Here is a 20678-nt window from a genome sequence, read left to right as displayed (position 1 = left end):
TCACCCAGAGTTGGACTCTATGATCCTAGTGAGTCCCTTCCAACTCAGACTATTCTGTGATTCTATGATCCAACCCTTGTACTGAGGTCTAGATGTAAGTTTTCTTGAAACCAACTTTTCAAGATAAAAAGACTTAATTTATTTGTGTTGATATGTTTCAGCAAATTTGTGGTGAGTTTTCTACTTTATTCCAGCTCTTTAGTTACTCATTCTTGACAATTTATTGCATAGCTTTTCATGCTTGTTGTAGGCACACTCTTTTAAGTGCTGTCACTAGGGCAAGGTGTGCACTGTATTTTGGTGTAAGAGCTACACAGCTCACAGAGGACAGCTTAATTTGATTTCAAGAACCTTTTTCTTCTCCTTAACTAAAAATTTCTCATATTAAAGTTTTATTTGTTAGAAAACCAAATACTATTTGTTTGCTAAATTTACTATAAAGTCTGTGTATGTAGGTCCTTGAAATTTTTCCAATAGAGTGTTGTATAATTTGAGTGGTAAGTATTGATTTCTGCGAACAGGGTCTATTATTCAGAGATATTCTTTGAAATGCAAGCTTCTAAAACATTGCTGGATCAATTCTGCATGGATTAAGTGTTCCTACTGCCTAGTTGTAAAGTTCTAGCAAGTTTAGCATATTTTGTAAAGTTTCTGTCTGAAAAATGCATTCTGATTAGTTTAGTGAATTATTTTTTTCCTCCTTCAGGCTATTCTGATATCTTTGTAAATATCAAGTGTTTGCCAGATTTGCTACCATAGGAGTGTTGTAAAGTTTAGTATGAGTTTTTGTCATGTTTTGAGCTGTATGCAGAAAAAAAATTAAAATCTTCCAACTTGGTACAGATATGGAAATATCCTGCTACTCTCATTTTGTATAGTTAAAAAAAAAAAAAAAAAAAAAAAGGAAAAAAGTGCTTGTGTGGATAAGGATTCATATTCTATGCTGACCATGAAATAAATATTCTTGTTGGCAAAGAGGGACTACATCAGTGTTTTTTAACTGTGCATGTATATTAACACTTATAACTGAGGACTTCTAAGTAATTTCTTGTTTTAGTTGTTGAAAGGTATTGATTCTGGATTTAGATTATTACTCTGATATTTTATCATGTACTGCTTCATAATAATACAGTATTGATATCAGATGATCTAAGTCTAAAGTCTAAAAACGCCTATGGAGTACTTGGCTTTTGGCTCCTAAACAAGTTGGTTCTGTATTTCCTAATAAATGAGTGATTTACAGGAAGTACCTATGCTTAGTTGAAAATAATGGCTGGTGAAAGCCAACATATGGCATAATAATAGGCTTGTTGTGTTTGGGGGTAAAGGAATTATTAGCCCTGTTAATCTGGCTGCCTCTTCAATGTGAAATGATATTGAGTGGAATGGAGGAGAAGGCTGTGTCTGCCCACCTGCTCTCTTTTCATGTCCTCAATCTGATTCCAGCACTCTTTACCTCAGGAAGAAAAGAATACTTCAGAATTCTCCTGAATTCTGTATTCTGTAGTAAAGACAGTAGGAATTATTGTCTTTTCTTTTATTCTTCCTCACTTTAATTATTAATGTGCCATTTTAGTTTGAATTTCACTTTATATACATGAGTCATAGCAGCATGGCAATGACTGTAATTAGTGCTCAGAAGGTTTTGCTGGGGAAGGGTACTTGCTGGAAAAAGAGGACAAAGTAATGAAAAAATGTATGTGTACTGAGCAGAATAGGAAACCTAAAAATACCTAGAAGTGGTGGTGAAGTAGTTTATATGTGCTAGTAATACTTTTTTGCAATTATTTTATTTAGGATTTTAAATTGCTGAGAGTGCACTGAGAAATCTGATCTTTGACACTAAAAGCCTTTGATAGCTCTGTTATTTTTCTTTTTTAAATAAAAAACACTCTCAGTGCAAAGTTGAATGCTTTATAAAACTAACTACAGGAGGTGGTATTTTGTTTGAGTTTTTTATTAATTTTACCAAATATATGCAAATTTGTGTGTATTTTAACACACACAAAAAAAAAATCCGGACAGACTCATGACAAAACCAGATCTTTATTGAAATATTTTGCCTCTCTTAAGCACAGAGATTAAAAGTATCCATGTCATACTATACACATTATATGCTGAAAACTACACATTATATTCTGAAAACATTATTTGAATTAAATTTTATTGGTAGATTCTTCATGTTATCATAGAAGTGAAACACAAAAGACTTATTTCACACCAGTAATTAAAACAATAATGGTGTGCATATTTAAGAATGCCTTCCTTATGAACACAGAATATATTAATATGCACTATGTATTGAAATGTAATATAGTGAATATATATGTGTGTGTATTTATAAAATTAATATCATTATTTTTATATATATAGCGTAATACCAAATCAATTTGTAATTATAGCTTTTTGATATGCATTAATACTTAATGCTTCCACTCTTGTAACTTCTTCTAACAAAATGCTTTTTTTTTTCCTTGATAGAGAAAAATGAGAAAGGTAGTGTGAAAGCAGGCAATCTGAAGTACAAGGAAGAACCATCAAAACTACTGTCTGGAAACAAATTTCAGGACCGTTATTTTGTGTTACGGGAAGGAAACTTGCTTCTGTATAAGGATATGAAGGTACAGCAGACAAACTTCCAACAAACTTTGCATTGAGCTTTCTTTTTTGTATGAAAAGAGAAAGAAGGCAAACAGATCAACATTTCTCATATTAAATGGCAACTTCTAGAATCTGGTTTTGACCTATAAGATTTTTGTCTTGCTGTTTCACAGGTGTGTTAGTAAAAGGAGTTTGTGCATGTTTGCCATTTAGCTATTGTAGTTATGTGTTACTATAAGCTTTAAAAATTAAAATAAGAACAATGTTTGGGTGCTTTGTGCTGACACTAAATTATTTGAAAGTCTGCTATAGAGGGCTGCAGCAGAAGTAATATGGAACTTAAGTGAGTGCATGCCGTTTTTTTCTTGGTATTTTACACAAACGCCTTAAAAATTCAAGCAATAGGCCTTTTATACATGCACATCTCATGATAGAAGAGATTATAGGAAAAGTACCTCTCAGTACACTGGGAAAATATTTCCCTGCTTCCCAACAACAATTTTCAGATGTATTCTCAGTCCTCTTAAAAACTGGTATTGATAATTAGGTTAGATATACCTCAGAATTCCATAGAAGTGAATTTAGTCATGATTCATAGCAGGAAGGATTCAGTTTTAAATATTTATTGGGGGTTTTCTTAAAACAGTGTGTTTCCATGTATGCAATTTGTATTTAAGGTAAGCTAATGCACTGTGTCTTCTTGTGAAGCTGTGGATACAATCTTAATTAGAATGACCCCAGAATGTCAAAAATAGTGTCTTATAATTTAGTGCTAAAACTCAAATTGGCACATATGTGAGAATAAATTATTATGCCCATAAACCTTAATAAGTATCTTAGAAAGAATTTATGACAGGATAGTACTACTTTATAATCTCCTTTTTTCAGCCATTCTAATTTATAAAAAATTGAATTCCCCAACTCAGGAGGTACTTTGAACACTTACTTTTAAATTACTTTCCTTTTTTTTATGCAAATGGCAATACCTTTCTGATCAAATAGTGTATGAGTTTGTTTTCTTTTGAGAGATATTAATCTATCATTAATAATCTTGGTTTTATTTTAGTCATATTTAGAAATTAATAGTAGGAAAGATTGACATTGCAGATGGAAAATTGTAGTTAATAGGACCACATGTACTAATTAATTTATAAATTCTCCTTAATAGCAAATTAACTTTGTATAAGCAGGTGGAGATACATTCTGTTCAGTGTTTCTCTTGTTCAAGAGCAATTATCAAAAACATAGAAAGTTTCCATGAATAGTGTATGCTAAACTACTGTATTGTGCTAATTGACTGAAATAATTTACCCCTTTAATGTCCTGTTGCTAAGAGATAAGCTCACAGACAAAGGAATGGCTCCCTTAAGGTGCATTATTGTGAGAAGTATGCAGTTGTTTAACTTAATAGTATATTCTGCAGTGGTATTTTTTCATCCTGGCAGTACCCTTCTTTTCAGCAGGAAGTTACACAAGAATACCAACCATAAAACTGTTCTGTGTTTTGTTGTTTTCTTAAGTTCTCTTAAGTGTCTTTTTTCCCACACTAGAGTGTTAGAAATTGAATGCTGCAGAATGGGAAATTGAGAATCCAGGGACAGTAAACACTGGGGAGTAGCTTTGTGTACTGGAATGATAAGATTTGTTAAGTTGTTTGGTGTATCTTTTTCTAAATTGAAAGCTAAAACACTCGACCTGAAAGTACTAAAGGAATGCTTTTGTGTTGTGTTAAATATTAGTTTTTCTCTGTAATAGTGTACATTTATTGTTTCCTTTCAGCACTTCATCTTCCAGTCACATTCAGTTCTCATACCTGGGGTGGGTGTATGTCTGCTGCAGATTGACTAAAGGTAGTTTGCTCAAGAAAGAGCAAGCAATGAACCTCAGGAGATCCTTGTCCAACTTCCTGTGCACAGCAGGAATAGCAGCCAAGGTCAGGACATGTTGTGCATGGCTTTAATCAATTAAAGTCACCAAAACCCCAAGGGCTGATTGTACAACACTTCTGGGCACCTGTTGCAGTACCTGACTGTCCTCATGGAGGAAAGTTTGTCTGTCCTTAGATATATTCTTTTCACAATATAAAAAGCCTCACTCGGTCTGCTTCATTACTGTCCTGTAGGAGCTGGGGGGCTGCTCTTAGGTCAGCTGTCTTGGTGGGCCCCTGCTGAACCCCCTCCCAATTACCTATTCTCTTTTTTCTCTCAAGGACCCAAAAGATGTGGTCACACAAGTAATGAGGAAAGGAGGAGAATCACTCTCCTCCATCTACTCACTGTGCTTCTGCTAACTCAGGAAAAGGAGAGCAGCTTTGCTGTTAGGATACTTTGCTGGTTTATGCCCAGCTTGACTCCTACCAATGTGCTCAGTGCCTATCAGCAGAACTGCCTCCCACTCTCTGTCATTGAAGGGATTTTTTCTACACCTATGCAGGACTTTGATAGATGATTGTTAAATTTAATGAGATTCCTCTTGTCCCATTTTTTTGTCCTATATAGCTTTCTCTTAAAGTCCCAATACTGGTGTTCTCCAGAAACCAGGTGGATTCCTTCTGTCTCACTGGGCTGCCCTTTCTGAAGATACCAGGAAGAACAAAGCCTTGCTTTCTCCATTCCCTGTCCCCTAAGAGTCAGGATATGTTATCCAGAGATTTCTGTGGGTTGTTCAAAGACATAATTTTCTTCCGTTTCATCCTGATTTAGTGATCCCAGTGGCCTAATGTATGAAGCACTAACTAAACCAGGGATTGTAGGTTTGAGTCTGTCAGCACAGCTTCACCAAGAGCAAGTCCTGTCTAACCAACCTTGTGGTCTTCTATGATGAATTCACTATGCCAGTGGACAAGGAAAGAGTTTCAGGTGCCATTTATCTGAAATTCTGTAAAGCCTTTGACATGATCACTCACAATATTCTTTTCTCTAAATTGGAAAGGGGAGGAATTGATGAGTGGACTGTTAGATGGATAAGAAAGTGGTTGGATGGTCACATCCAGAGGGTAGTGATCAGTGGCTCAGAGTCCTGATGGCCATCTGTGACATGTGGTGTCCTTCAGAGGTCCTTACTGGGACTAGTGCTACTTAATAGCTTCATTAATGACACAAAATGAGGGATTCAGTGCATCTTCAGCAAATTTGCAGATGGCACCAAGGTGGCGGTGTGGTTGATGCACCTGGGGGACAGGATGACATCCAGAAGGGCTTGACAAGCATGAAAAGTAAGCCCATGAGAATCTCAGAAGGTTTAACAAGATCAAGTGCAGGATGTTGCATCTTGTGTAGGTCAACTCATGATATCCACACAGGCTGGGGGATAAACAGGTCAAGAGCAGCCTGGCTGAGAAGGACTCAGGAGAGCTGCTGGATGAGAAGCTGGACATGACCCAGCCATGGGCACTCACAGAGCAGAAAGCCAAACGTGTCCTGGCTGCATCCAGAGCACCGTGGGCAGCAGGGGAGGGAGGTTTCTGTGCCTCTGCCCTGCTCTTGAGAGACCCCACTGCAGTGCTGCATCAGCTCTGGGGTCCAGCACAGGAAGGAGGACATGGACCTGTGGGAGTGAGTCCAAGGGAATCTACCAGGTCAATGAGAGGGATGGAGCACCTTATCTACAAAGGAAGGCTGAGAAAAGTGGGTTTGTTCCACCTGGAAGAGACCTACTTGTGGCCTTCTAGTGCCTGAAAGGAACCTAGAAGAAAGACAGAAAGGGATGTTTTAGAAAAGTGTAATGCAAGAGGACAACAAGGAATGTCTTCAAACTGAGAGTAGGTTTAGATTGGGTATTAGGAAAAATTCTTTTCTGTGAGGGTGGTGAGGCACTGGAACAAGTTGCCCAGAAAAGCTGTGGATGCCCTATCACTGGAAGTGTTCATGGCCAGGCTGGATTAGGCTCTGAGCAACCTAGACTAGTGAAAGATATTCCTATTCATGGCAGAGGGATTGGAATTAGATAATCTTTAAAGTCCCTTCCAACCCAAACCATTCTCTGAAGAAAATTCTCATGACTCCATAGAACAGTTTATTTAACAGAAGGAAATCCCATTTCCTATCTTCCTGTATTTCTTTCAAGAGTTTTTGTTCATATATAGCACCACATCTTCTTTATTCAGTTTTGTGATTTCACGCAAACCTTAAGTTCTTAATCAGTCTGCTTCCTGCAATAGTAATTGGTACACTGTTAATGGCAAAGAAAGAGACAAAGTATTTTAATGATCTGCTAGAAAAGAGGGGTGCACTCCATGGAGGAAACAGATCTGTGTAATCAGTTATGTGGCATTTTCTCTTTGGCACATTCCTGATACAATATTTTGAATCTTACTTTATTTGCAGGCTAACAAACCTGAAAAAGTGTTGCCTGTCAATTCTCTGAAGCTTTATCTTGGAGTGAAAAAGAAAATGAAGCCACCAACAAAGTAAGAATGGAAAAGAAAATAATCACTGTGTAAAAAGTATTGTGGTATCATCAGTAAAGAGTAGCACTTAACATTGTGGAACAAGCAAAAGTTAAGAAGCCTATAGCAGTGTGCTGAATTAAATTATCCCCTGTAATATTATTTGTTCTGTCCCTATATCTGTTTTCATGTTCCATGTTAACTAATCTGTGTTAGGAAATTACTTTATTGATTGGCTTTTTGTAATCTAAAGTGCATTTATTATCTCTTGTGGATATGGTCATTCCTAGTTCACTTAGTTTTGTGGTATATGTCCTGCATGTCATTGGTGGATACACTTTCCTTGCACCAAGTAAAATGAGAGAAGAAAAAAACAGCTAGTCATGGCCCTTACTGGCAGTTCCTGTTGTTCAGCAAAGGATTTTCCTTTTTCAGGATCTTTGTTATTTTGATGTTTCTGCTAGCTGAAGACTACAGTGCCCTTTGCAAACATCAGTGACTATCTCTCAGGAAAAGAGCAGTGAAAAATGACACCTGTTTTTCTCAGATGTTTCCAGTTCTTGTTCGGTCAAAGCTTTGAGATACTGAGACAATGCACATAGGATCTTATCCCAGAGGGAGACTAGGTTGGCTGTAGCCTTTAAACAGATCTGTTCGAACTTTTCCTTTACAGATGCCAAATCAAAACACCTCGAAAAGGTCTGTGAATTTCAAAGCTTAGCCATTTTAAAGAAAAAATTGGTGGCTTTTTTGTGTAGTTTTTGTTTTATTTTTTTTTAATTCAAGTGCAGAATGAGTAAAATATTACTCCAAAATAGAAATAAAAAGATTATGTAAATAAGTTTTTGCAGGGTTGTTTTGTTTTTTTTTTTTTGCCTTGAGGTTTATTTTTAATCTACTTTCAAAAGCAGAGTTTACCAAGTCTCTTCTGGATCTCCAGAAGTGTCTGTTTCACCTCAGAGGCTTCATTGTGCACCCACTCCCTTTTCGTTACCCTAGCAATTATTAAATCCCTATAAAACCATGCAATTCCCTTTGTTTATAATACCAGCATAGCTCTTTTCTCTCTGTGACTTCCACACTCTAGTGGGCTCTTTACCAGGCAGTTTTATTTTCAGCACCTTTTAGAAAGCACAACCACGGCAAAAATGAGGCAATAGTCAGCTGTCATCTGCAGTGCTTTGCTATAACCCTTTCTCTAGAACAGAAAGTTCATTAACTGTGAATCAATTGTGAGAAAATGAACAAAATCCATCCTCAAAACCACAACTTTATTCTGGATTTGCAGTACACGTTTACACTTTGCAACTTAAATTTATTTTTTCTAATTAAAAGGACTATATACAGGTAATTAATCTCTGCAGTTTGAGAAATATGTCCCTGTTTATTGAACTAATTTTTGAAAATCTTCTTTCTTTTAGCTGGGGACTTGCAGTATTTTCTGAAAAACACCAGTGGTAGGTAAACATGAAACACACACTTGATTTAACTTCAATGTCTAATATTTGTTGAAATACTCAATTGCAAAATAAGAATGTTTGAAAACTAATGGGCATTATTTTGCTTTCATGTTGAATTTTATTTCTGCTTTTTTAAGTAAAGAAACTTACTTAATTGATACGTTTGGTTCGTATTTTGGGTTTAGGAGTCTGGTTTCCTTTTGTGAACAAAGAGCAAACTATAGTCATAGTCATATAGTCAGATTTTAATCATGTTCATGTGCTTAAAATAAAGCACAGTCATTGTCTTCAAAGTAGGTAAAGTGATAATTTGAAGTGTTTATATATTCCTATTTTTTGGGGGATTATTAATGATAAATATAGACAGCATAAATTAATATAAGCAATATTTGAGATAGTTTAGAGGCCTATTCTTTAGTATGTTTATCTGTAACAGGAGTCTCCATTGTTTTTGATATTAATTATGTATTGTATTCTAGGTATATATGCTGTGATGGACAAGATGTGCAGATGGAGTGGATGATCAGTATTTTTATGGCACAGGTATTAATCTGATCGAAAAATGTAGCATATTCTGCTGTTATGAAAATCCCATTGAATATGCATGCGTTATATATAAGGTTCAGTGCCAAAGTTTCTGGAATACTTCATGCAAAAAAAAGGCCAAAATATGTGTCTTAGCCCATGAAGACTGAGTGCCTTGAGAGTGAGCAAGAATATTAGATTCTGGCATCATCTCCCCACCCCACCCCACCCTGCTGTATTGTAGAGAAGCTTAGTAAGGAAGGACAATAATTTCCTTTGCAGAAAGCTCTTGTGGGTGAAATTCTGGCCTAAAGGGTGTTTCTGTGTGCCACAATACCTGAGTGCTATTTCTCTGCTCACCAGTTTGGATGCTGCTAAAATAGTCATGAAAGAAGGGCATCATATTTAAAAGCTCAGTGGAACTAGACTGTTGAAGAGCTGTGCCAATATGGCTCTATTTCTCTGGTATCCAGGTTAGCTTAGTTAACACTGACTATTCATTGTGTGGGTAGGTTTTATCCTAAATTAAGTATTCTTCTGCTTGCTGCATTGTAAGGAGGGTATATGTTTGAGTGGCATACAATACATTCAAAGAAATGCAGTTTAATATTTACACTGGAGAAGTGGAAGTAAGCGAGATGGGAAGAATTCAGCTTGACAGGAGACTGGAACATAGTTTAAGGTTTTAATAGGATTTTGTATCTCTGTCATATTTTCCTTTTTCCCATGATATTCAAGGAGCTTTGCAAGATATCACTGTGAATAAACATTGCTAGATTTATGATTACCTGGGTGCTTTGTGTTGTATAAGGTAGGCTGAGCATAAGACTATTGAAATACAGACTTAGCAGCTTTTTAAAACAGAATCTGACTTTCATAGATAGCAGTGCTAGAAGTATAATGGATACCTTGAAAGAAAGACTTCCAAATTCTTGTCTTATTCAGCTCCCCTAACTGAAGTGACTATTGTTGTTTCTATGGAAACTGCTGGCATACATCTCATGGGCATAACATGAGCAGTGTCACAGCAAATAGGCTCAGAGGTTATTGATATAGGAAACTTAGAAGTAACTCATGCAAGCTTGGTAACTGTTGAAGTCCTTTTGACATAAAATCACAATGAAGGACAGTCTGTTAGGATTCTGCTCAGACAGATGTAGAATGTTCCTTTGACAATATAGATAAAAAACTGGGAGCCATTGCTCAATGTCCAGGATAATTCTTCCTAACAGAAAAAAAAAAAAAAAAATCATTTCATGTACATTAAAGAAATGTGCTACGAAATCATACTATTATTTTTAAAAATTTTCATTTTTTCTTAATGAATGAATAGTGCAGTGAATTAACAATACAACATTGAAAGGGATTTTTGGTTTGGCTTGATTTTTTTGTGGAAATAGTAGATTTTTTTTAATTTTTTCTTTATTTTTTGCCAGTGTTCTGGATATCAGCAAAGTTGTCTGTCTATAAACTACATGAGAAATTATGTGGTAATAATGCAGATTTAGTGTATTGTCCTTATTGCAATCTACCAGTTCCTTATGGAAAAAATCTCCTTAAAAATTCCATGCCTCATATTAGTAAAGCTTGCCATAAGAGCTCTAAAGTCTTGTAGCATACAGCAGCAGACAATTATTGCCACATTATCCCATTTCTAAACTGGAAAACTGTAAATGTCAACTGAGGTTATTTCTAGTTAGAATTTTCAAGTTGAGATCATCTTCAGGGAAGTCAGTTTGTTTTTTTACTGTATATGTTGTCACTGTATTTGAAAATACGTTGGAGACTGCAGGCAGCACATCTTTTCCAGTGGAATAACTTAGATTGGAAATTGAAAAATAGTGTAAAATTGGTTTTGAAGTATTAAGAAATTGACATTTCATGATCTTGTGCCATTAAAAGGGACATAATCCAATATTACTGTGCTCCTCAGTGCTTGAGCAGAATAAAACTTTATTAATATCAGTAAGATTGTAGTACTCTTGCTATTTTTTCCTGTTTTCTGATAGTATTTATTCCTGGAGTATAAATATTGCAGAATAATAACAATAAATAACAAAGTGTAGATATTGCTGAAGTCTAGTGACTAGAGTACTTTGATACAGGGGATCAAATTAATCCAGAGGTTATTAATCTTCCATTTCAACCTGGTATGTACTAAGTGTTTTGAAGTAGGACCAATGTTTCTTTTAGTTCTATGCAAAACCTATCCTGAAAAGCATGATTCTTGAATTCTATAATAGTTCTGTACAAAATCTCTTAAGAGCATGCATAGCATATAGTTGGAAGTAATTAATTAGTATGAAGATGGACACAACAGTATTCTTCCAGTTTCCTTGCCTTTGATCAGCTGGAGCTGGAGGTACATTATACTACCTTGAGGTGCAGTTGAACAGAGGGGTCAAAACTATGAATAAATACATTTTTTATGTGGTCTAATACGTTGCTAGTATTTCTGATATACTTTCTCAAAGTTCTATTTTAAGAAATGTTACAGGCACAAGAGGGAAATCAGGCTGCTTAACTGACAGGGATGGTTTCCTTAGGCTTGCTGGGAATTAAGGCAGACAGTTTTCTTCAGAAGCTGATTAAAGTTTCTCCATCACTTTCTGGATTGCGTTTGTTTGCTGTATCTTGATCCACAATAAACTGATTTTGGTTGGCAAGAGCTGCTCTTTCACATAATACTTTCTCATTTCATTGGAAGAAAATGTTCTTAATGGTCACTGGAGAGAAATCTTATCACAGACTTTTGCGTCACCCTGGTCACACCATGCATGAGAATTTTTTTACTCCATCTAGGTACAAGTCTATAAAATACTTTTTCTAAATTTGGAATCAAGGCTTCCAATTTCTAGTCAGCCATCATGAGTGAATGATCACTGATTCTGATGGCTTTTTAATGGTAATGCTGTTTTTACTTGCAGATCATCTGCAAGTATGATCATAGCTCCACAACTGTTTTTTTTTTTTAATACAGACTTGGAGAGACTTGCTTCATGAATTTGCAGTCCTGGCTTGCCAGTTTCCTTCAAAGTTGTGCTGATTTAGCTGTAGGCTTTGGATATTCTCTTTGATTCACAGAATCTCATGTTGATGATTTTTCAGTAAAATATTCTGGAAATACCTTGTCCTTAAATCTGTCCTCCTGCTTTCCATTATTACCCCAGGACTGTGAGCTCATGTGCTCAAATTTGAAATGTTCAGTAAGTAATTTATGGTTTTTTACTTCCCTTTTCTTCCCAGTCTTTTTTTTCACTCAGAGTGAAACTTAAAACTGACCTATTTCAGTCGAGCTAAAGCAAAGACTACTGTTGAAACCAGATCTGCATATTTGTAGATTATGTTTTGGATAACACATGTTGTTATCATAGGTTCAGCAATTATTTTCTCTAAATTATTAATACAAATTTTCACAGAATTGCAGCATCAATTACTTTGGAAAGGATCTTTGAGATCATTGAGTCAAAGCTATAACCTAACACCACCTTGTCAGCCAGACCATGGTGAAACATGGAGTCTTTTCTTAAACACCTCCAGAGATGGTGACAGGTGACATTCCTATGTCTAATTACCCTTTTTGGGAAAAAACTGGAATCAAGCAGCTCCACTGCCCTTCTCTGGACACGGTCCAGCACCTCAACATCTTTCTGGTAGTGAGGGGCCCAGAACTGGATGCAGGATTTGAGGTGTGGTCTCACCAGTGCCAGATACAGGGGGACAATCCGTGCCCTGGTCCTGCTGGCCACACTATTTCTGACACAGGTCAGGAGACCATTGGCCTCCTTGGCCACCTGGGCACACCCTGGCTCCTGTTCAGCAGGTCCTTTTCCACTGGGCCACATTCCAGCCACTCTGCCCCAGCCTACAGCACTGCCTGGGGTTGTTTTGACTCGGATGTTGTACCTTGCACTTTGTCTTGAACCTCAACAAGAAACACATTTTGAAACGCTTGCACATTGAGGTAATTTTATCTTATTTGTTGGGATTCCTGCAAGCATGCTTCTGTGGATTTTAGAAATTGTGAAACAAGTCAATATGATGCCACATTCATAATATTTTCCTTTTTTTTTGAGGATAATGAGAATAATATTAAGGAAGGAAAATGTTTGATACATGACAATTACGTAGAGATATTCAACATCATGCAGCACTTAAGAAATATTAACATAATTTTAAGCATCATAGTCTTTTTTCCCCTTCTCCCACAAGAGGAGGGCATGGTAATGTGCAGTATATAGCTTTTTCCAAGGGAGTTTTACATACCAAAGAATTTTGTGTATTTATGGAATTCCACATGGAAAATAAGGAATCATTTTGTTCTTCAGCATGCAGATATATGGCCACCTGTTGGAAAAGCAAGAAAACAGTCTATAACTAAAAGTCCAATGATCAGAGGCTTACCACTAATTCCCATTCATCAGAAGAACACTTACAAAATCAGAGGGAATACAGAAGTAAGTGGGATTTAAACTTTCTGTAGAACTTCTAACCACAATGCTGTGATACGTAGTCCAGTAATGAATTCGTCAGAGCTGGATAAATGTAAAATGCAGATGCTCTTATTATCAATGCCTCTTCCAATATTTTGTCATTAAAGGACAAAATTGTCATTGAGGACAATTTAATGTAGAAAAGCTATTGTAGTCTCAACTTGTATAACCTCTCTGGCTCTTCAGTAAATAATAATGGACTTATATTTGTGCTTGGGTTTTTTTTGAGTAGAGATTGTTCATTAGGAATAAATAAGACTTTTAGCTAGAAATATTATGCACATTATTAAAGTATGAGTTTTTTATTTAGTAAGATCCTTGAAAACTGTCATGCATGCATATCTTACAATATCTTCCATCTAAAATATCTGCACTGTTTTAATTATCTGCTCTGTGAATATAATGGAAAAGCTCAGATGGAACTAACTTAGATACATTTAAGTTATACCATTATTAGTCTCAAAGAAGAATTAAGATGTTTTAGTTACAGCTCTTTGAATAGGCTGAGCTTTGTTGCTGCATTACATGCACAAGTGATATGTGTGAACCTTATCATATTAGCTTGAGAGTATCTTCTGGTATCCACATAGAGATATTGATGCCTGTGGGGAGAACTTAGTTGCCTTGCTCCCAGCTGAGATGAATCAGTGGAGGCACTTTCCTGCTTGGGAACAGTAGTGGCAACTAGCCTGACTGCAGCAGTAGCTGTTGAAACAACAGCTTGGTACTCTGACTGCAGCAGTATAATTTCTTGCACATTTTAGAACATGTTGATGCATAGTGATTTATGAAAAAGACAACTCCATCTTGTATTACACTTTCTTCCAGAAAGAATTTCTGCTCTGCCTAACTAAAGAGTATAAAATCATGTGAATATATGAGTTTTGTAATTTGTTTACAAACCTTTGTATTGTGTTTAATTTTTTTTTTTAAATTTTCTCTCAAAAAGTATTTTTACAATTTTTAATGAATTCTTTCTAATGCTTGTATTTTCAAACTTCTTTGATGAAAGTAAATCATAGGTCTTGTCAGTCAAAAAACTTCATAACCCTTAGGTGGCTTTCTTACCTGTTCTTTATGCAAGTACACTTGAAACCTCTAGTACATTCTTTGAGATGATTACAAATTTAGACATTCTAGGACAAAAGTTTTATTGGATTTTGAGCTTCATGATAAAAAATCCTTAATGCCTTTTAGTACTGTATGTATATCTTATTTTTTTATGGATAATTTACTATATTAGGGGGACTCTAATGTTTTGTACAATGCAGTTTTGAGGAGGGCTGCATTTAAACTTAAAATCAGAAATCTACAGTCTTTATTATCTATGCCATGATAGATCTATAGAATTTTTATACAAAAGGTATTTGCATACTTTAAGAAGGTTAACACAAAAATACATAATGAAAAATAAAAACTAAAGCTTTTTTTATATCAAAAGCTAAAACTGGAATGAACAGTAAAATAGTGGTAGAAAGTATGTGTATGATATGGTTTATTTAGAAAAATATTGCACAGCAGTTAACAGTCAGTTAAAAAAAAGATCTACCATTGTGAGGCCATGCCTTCAGTTTTTCCAAGAATCTTAGTACTCCTCCAACATGCAAGAATATCTGTTTTAAAGCATTAGAAAGTAATACCAGGAAGATGCATTTTCTGAAAGATGCTGGTTTATGGAAAATGGAGGTCTATTTGCAGATCAATGTATAAACTTGTAGTAGAAATGTCATCAATTTATACAGGCAGGAAAAAAGACTGAAAATTTTCCAAACAGTGAAAAAAATGATATCTTTGTGAGAGAAAGATGACTGGGGGGAAAAGCCCCAGATCATTATAAGCTCAAAGATACCCATAAACTGAGTTTAATATTAATATTTTTTGCTGAAATGTATGTCTGATTTTTCCCCATTGGAAGCAGTTTTATTGTGTGTTAGCAAGATAAATGTGTAATACCAGAGGTTTGAAAGACTCAATAACTGAGAATCCTATATATCAACTAGAACCTAAACATTTTGGTTATATCTGCACCTCTTGTTGCACATGACAATAGTGGATTTAGAATATGCATATTTCTCATATTGAATTATTTAATTGAAATAGAAGTGTATTTCTGTGTATCTGCAGTAAGTATTTGATTTTATTTCAAAATACAAGAAGACTGAGGAATTAGGAAAACACTTTTATTTCAAGCATGATCAAATAGCTCACTGACTTACAATAATAGATCATACAAGAAATGCTTGCAAGAGGGCCCAAACCATTCTTTGTATCTAAACTAGCTCCTTCCTAGTCTTTGAGTCGTTTTTAATGTTTGCTTTATCATATAGGAGGTATTAAGATACCAAGGACCAAGCTGCTTATATGTTGTGGATAAATAAAGCTATAAAAATGCAGTCAAACTGAACAAGTTCCACACAGGAAATACAAAAAGATCCAAAGTCTCCCTCAGCTTTCTCCACCTTCTGATTGTCAAGAAAGATGCCTTATATTAAAGAAGTATTCCAGGACCTAAATTTCCTTTAGAACTACCAGACTTTTGCACAAAAGGAATATTCTATCCACTGCCACACCAACATAGTAGCCAGAATACAATAATGCAAATTTAGATGTAGCATCTGGTTTGCCTTTAATTTGTATGGCTTAAGAACTTGAAAACAGCCCAATATGTAAATTGAAAAAGAAGCCAGTCTTTCTAACATATCAGTTAGTATTTAATAGCTGCTGAAAATGTTTGTGATTGTTTAAAATTATCTCTCATGTATTCATGTTGCTCAGTCATTATATTATCAAAACTGCAATATACACAGTTGTATTCATTCCATCAAACAATTGTAAGTCTTTAAGAGTATATGGATCTTCTGTAAAACACTAAAATTTAGTCTAGTGTGGTAGAATAAAAAATCAAGTTGTGATTATATGAAAATAAATTTCTTCATTGGCATGGTGCATAAATTATGTAAATTTCAGAAGTATCACTAATTGAGAATTTGCTCACTAAAAATGCTTACTAAATGATAATAGGACAAATGTGGTAATTTAAAACTGACTTTACTGTCTCAGCTCTTGAGTAATTTTTTTTTTCCTTTAAAATATATGTGAACTAATGAGCAAAAATTGCATTCTAAACGTTTTTAATATGGTGTGAATGAACCTATTTCTCTTTCCTTGTTTGGTAAGAATATCATACTGCAGACTGGAAAATCAAGATTTGGTGAACATCATGATAATGAACTTCTGGAAGAAAGAAAAAACTTAAAAGAAAAAGCATCTATTGTGGCACAGTGTTTGGAAAGAAAGGAGGAAAAAGTCCGAACTCATGCAAGAAAACATCGAAACTTTATTTCTGAGGATGATGCAGGCTCAGGGATGACTGAATTACACCAAAAATCACATAAGACACTGAAGAAAAACAAAAACAAAACAAGCAAAACTACTTTGGAACTAGATAGTAAATTGCCATCAAATGTGATCCAGGAACTAAACACAGTACTGCAGAGGAACAGAGCACTTCATGAAACCTCCAGCTGATTTCCTGAGCCCGAAGTGTAGTCCTTATATATATATATTCTCGTGTTTTATTTATATGTATATATATGTATGTATTTTCTATTCAAAAGTAGTCTGTTTTGATATGTGTAGTTTGTACAGTGCAGAGGAAATAAGGAACTATAGTTTGTTTATATGCAGCTATTGCTTTTGTATATGTGTATGCCCCATGTTGTAATTTAAGACTGAACTGGGAGAACTGATTATGTGAAACTCCTGCAGATTGGAAGTTTTTCTGTGCAGTGCAAGGACACCAGGATTTTGTCTATTTGTTCTTGTTTGTTTCAGATTTTGTTTAATATAAGGATTCTAAGAACTATAAGCTTTTGCTTTGGTTATACTTTGTACCACCTTTTAAATACTGGAGAGATATTTTTAAAAGACAAGATATACTCTGAAATTCATACTATTGGCCTGCAGTATTTTTAATTGTCTAACACTATAAAAATTAGTAATATCTGATTTGAAATTGATTTTGTGTTGTTTTTGTTTGTATGTTTTTATTTAAAAAGATAATTAGTATTTGCTTCCATAGACTTGTCCTCTGATTTGGCATCATGCAAAAGAATCAAAAGGAAGAAAAATGTAGTAGATGAGACAATGTATTAATCTTGTATCTTGAAACTGTGTCTCTAGGGTGTGCATCTGATTATCACATCTAAGTAATGAGAGTGTTGAGGAGGACAAAAAAAAAAAGGTCTTCAACATCTAATGGGTATGTGAATTGGAAGAACAGCCCATCTCAGTGGGCTGAAGTACTTTTCTAAACAGGCCTTGCTCAGCTCAGGGTGACAAAGGCAGGCTTTTTATTGCTCTTTGGATAGAGCTTGCTTGGTGCTAACACAGTTGCTGACCTCCCATGAATATTTATATTTAAATGAGAAATTAATTCCTTTAAGAAAAAATGGTTCCCATGCAAACAAATGAGAATGGTACCAACACACTCTATTAAGAAGTGCCAAATCCTAAATGGGGGAAGAGATTTATCCCTTGCTTTACCACGAGAACAAAGGTAAATAGTATTCTATTGCAGAAACTAGGAAATGCTTGTCCTACAACTTTACCACTGCTCTTCTGAGCATGAGGGCTGGTCCCAGGGTTGAGAGAATAGCCTCCCTTGCTGCCTTCTGAGTATGTAGGTGGCAGTTCCTGAAGATAGTGATGTAGTGAACAGCTAGTTCGATTTTTAGGCACAGAGCTCCTCATATATATAACTCAGCAGTTCTTTTCAAAACAAAACCTGTTCAAGGAACAAAATAATTTTCAGTTGTTTTATAGGTTTTATCTTCACTTATCCCTTGAGATTTCTGCTTTTACTTTGTTCCATAACAGCTGGATGGCAACAGGCACTGCTGTGCTGAGGCTGTTTCCAGCTGTTGTAGATGCTGTCTGGGTGAGCAGCAGGACCAACAGACCAGAGCACTAATGAGCTCAGAAGGCACCTTTGCTTCAAGGGAGGCATTAAAGAGAGCATCTGCTTGTTTTTGCTGCTGTCCCTTTTGTGGTCTGGCTAGTCACATTGCCACAAATTTTCACCAGTTTTTTAAGAACTTACTGATGCCTTTAGTGTTTGATTGGAATTGGCCAGATCTCTTGGAGTAGGAGAGAGGAAGCACAGAAGCAGTGTGCTCACTTATTCCCTCTTCTATTTTTGGTAGCCACAGGTGCTGTAACATTTCTCACATCATTTACTTCTATTCTTGATTACATAGAGCAGCTTAATTGGAAAAATAATTTGTTTGATTGAAGAAATTAGATGAGTGACTCAATGTATCTGGAAACTCTGCTAGGAAGCACAGAGAAAATGAGATCAAACTCAAATATTTTATAGTAGTATTCTGGAATGTAGCACTGACAAAGCAAGTCTAGTCTTTCAGAATTTGCACATACCTTATTTGACCAGTTGTTAAAAGTGAAACAAGTTTGTAGATTTTAATTTTCCCAGTGTACTATTAACTATTTTGCTGCCTTTGCAATTGAGCCTCTTCTAATCATTGAGGCCCTGTCTCAAGAAAGCATATCAGCCTGAACTAAAATTGTATTGATTAAAGCTGGTGCTTAATGTTAATAAACACATTTTTAAATGCTGATTTGAATTGGGCCCTAATGCCAGCAGGAGAAATTGCTTTCTTTTCTGTCAGGCTGGACTTGAATGTACTATTTACAGTTGTACTTTTATTTGCAGATATTTCTCAGTATTGAGTTATGGTTCTTATATTGTTTAACTTTTTTTTGGGACCTTAAGAATGACATTCACTTCACTGCTGAAAGCCTCATGCATAATTTAAGCCACTACACTAATGGAATAAATGGAGCAGTGGAAGGGTTTTGTGCATTGAAGTGAATATATCCATGATGAAAATAGTTTGTGTATTTTTATTGGTTTCAAGGAATGCAGAAACACTTGTTCTATTTCAGAACCATGTCACAGGTAAAATATCTGTATAACTGCTGCTAACAGGCCATGAAAATCCAGATGTTTAATGAAATGTATTTAAATTTGGCATTGTATGTATACATATGCAAACACATATGTGTGCACAAATTTATGTGCACATTCACAGAGGCACACTGAATGGTTACAGTGTTAACACAAATAAAAATTTTTTGGGGTAGTAGAAATTAAATTTGCAATTAATTATTTTAAGTGGGTATCAAAGTTTTGAACTAAATATCCAACAGGTTATTGTTGCACTACACGTTTCGGATTGATCTAAGACCTGCAGAATAAATGTGGTTTGTTGCAATATCTTAGTGGCTGCTGATCTTTTGTTGTTCCTATGCCATATTGAGGGCTGGTAAAGTGTAATTTTTAGAGAATTGTAATTGAATAAATGCTATTTGTCAGGATTAGGTGATGGATTTTTTTCAGAAAAAATCAGTAAGAATGTTAAAAAAAATACATTTCTGTCTGCCCATATGAAAGCTTTTGAATAACCTGGTAAGAGCTTACTTTCTCATCTGCAAAATGAAGTTAAATGGGAGACCAATATTTTATATATTGGTTTATAACAGTAAAAGGACTGAGATTCATATCTTCATAAATCTTACTAAATCTCAGGTTCATTCCCTTGTTCAACTTCTGCAATCATGATAGGTAGGTGTAAAGCTGACATGTAGCCATTGCTTTTGTTATTTAACATAATGCTTCTGTTCTATTTGTGTGTAGGTTTTTTCACATTTATTAGGGTTTGTGAGGGAAGCAACCGAAAACCCAAGAAGAAATATGAGCTAGATTCTTTGTTTACTTTTTCTTTACTTGAGCTGGGTATTATCTGCTATTTTAGAATTTTACTTCAAAACATATCTCTTTCTGAGGTACTATTTTGGGATGCCATTTCAAAAGAGCAGTTTGACTAGTAGGTTTTGTGCCTCAGCAGTGACTGCTTTAGTGTGGGGTTGATTTCACCAGCTGGGATGTACAGAGTGTGTTCATGCAGACTTTATCTTTACTGTGTGACTTGGGTTGAGATGCAAATTTTGAGTTAAAAGATTTTGCAGTCGTTATCTGAGAATCTGTCCAGTGGGAAAAGATATCCCCAAAGATTTCTTCAGTTAATGGGGAAGGGTTGGCCATATCATTGATTTTTGTTTCTTCCTTGGGAAGAGCTCTGGGCTGTTCTGCCTAAGGCAAGTTGTTAGGATGCCTCCAGCCCTGTCTGCCAG

General features: G+C 35.4%; 1 protein-coding gene across 1 annotated transcript in view; it reads left to right on the top strand.

Annotated features, from left to right (window-relative positions):
• The window catches only part of ARAP2 (ArfGAP with RhoGAP domain, ankyrin repeat and PH domain 2), a 116966-nt gene extending 97482 nt beyond the window's left edge, over window positions 1-19484 (top strand). Inside the window, exons 29-34 of the mRNA XM_079305527.1 lie at window positions 2482-2621; window positions 6927-7009; window positions 8410-8445; window positions 8928-8991; window positions 13302-13430; window positions 16644-19484. Coding sequence (XP_079161653.1) covers window positions 2482-2621; window positions 6927-7009; window positions 8410-8445; window positions 8928-8991; window positions 13302-13430; window positions 16644-16994 — 803 coding nt within the window. The 3' untranslated portion in view covers window positions 16995-19484. The remainder of the gene's footprint in view (window positions 1-2481; window positions 2622-6926; window positions 7010-8409; window positions 8446-8927; window positions 8992-13301; window positions 13431-16643) is intronic.
• The last annotated feature ends 1194 nt before the right edge of the window (window positions 19485-20678 follow it).

The sequence above is a fragment of the Erithacus rubecula genome (genome assembly GCF_903797595.1).
Source record: "Erithacus rubecula genome assembly, chromosome: 5".
In the NCBI taxonomy this organism is placed as follows: Eukaryota; Metazoa; Chordata; class Aves; order Passeriformes; family Muscicapidae; genus Erithacus; species Erithacus rubecula.
The sequence above is the reverse complement of the archived record's forward strand: the minus strand, read 5'-3'. Positions and strand labels throughout refer to the sequence as shown.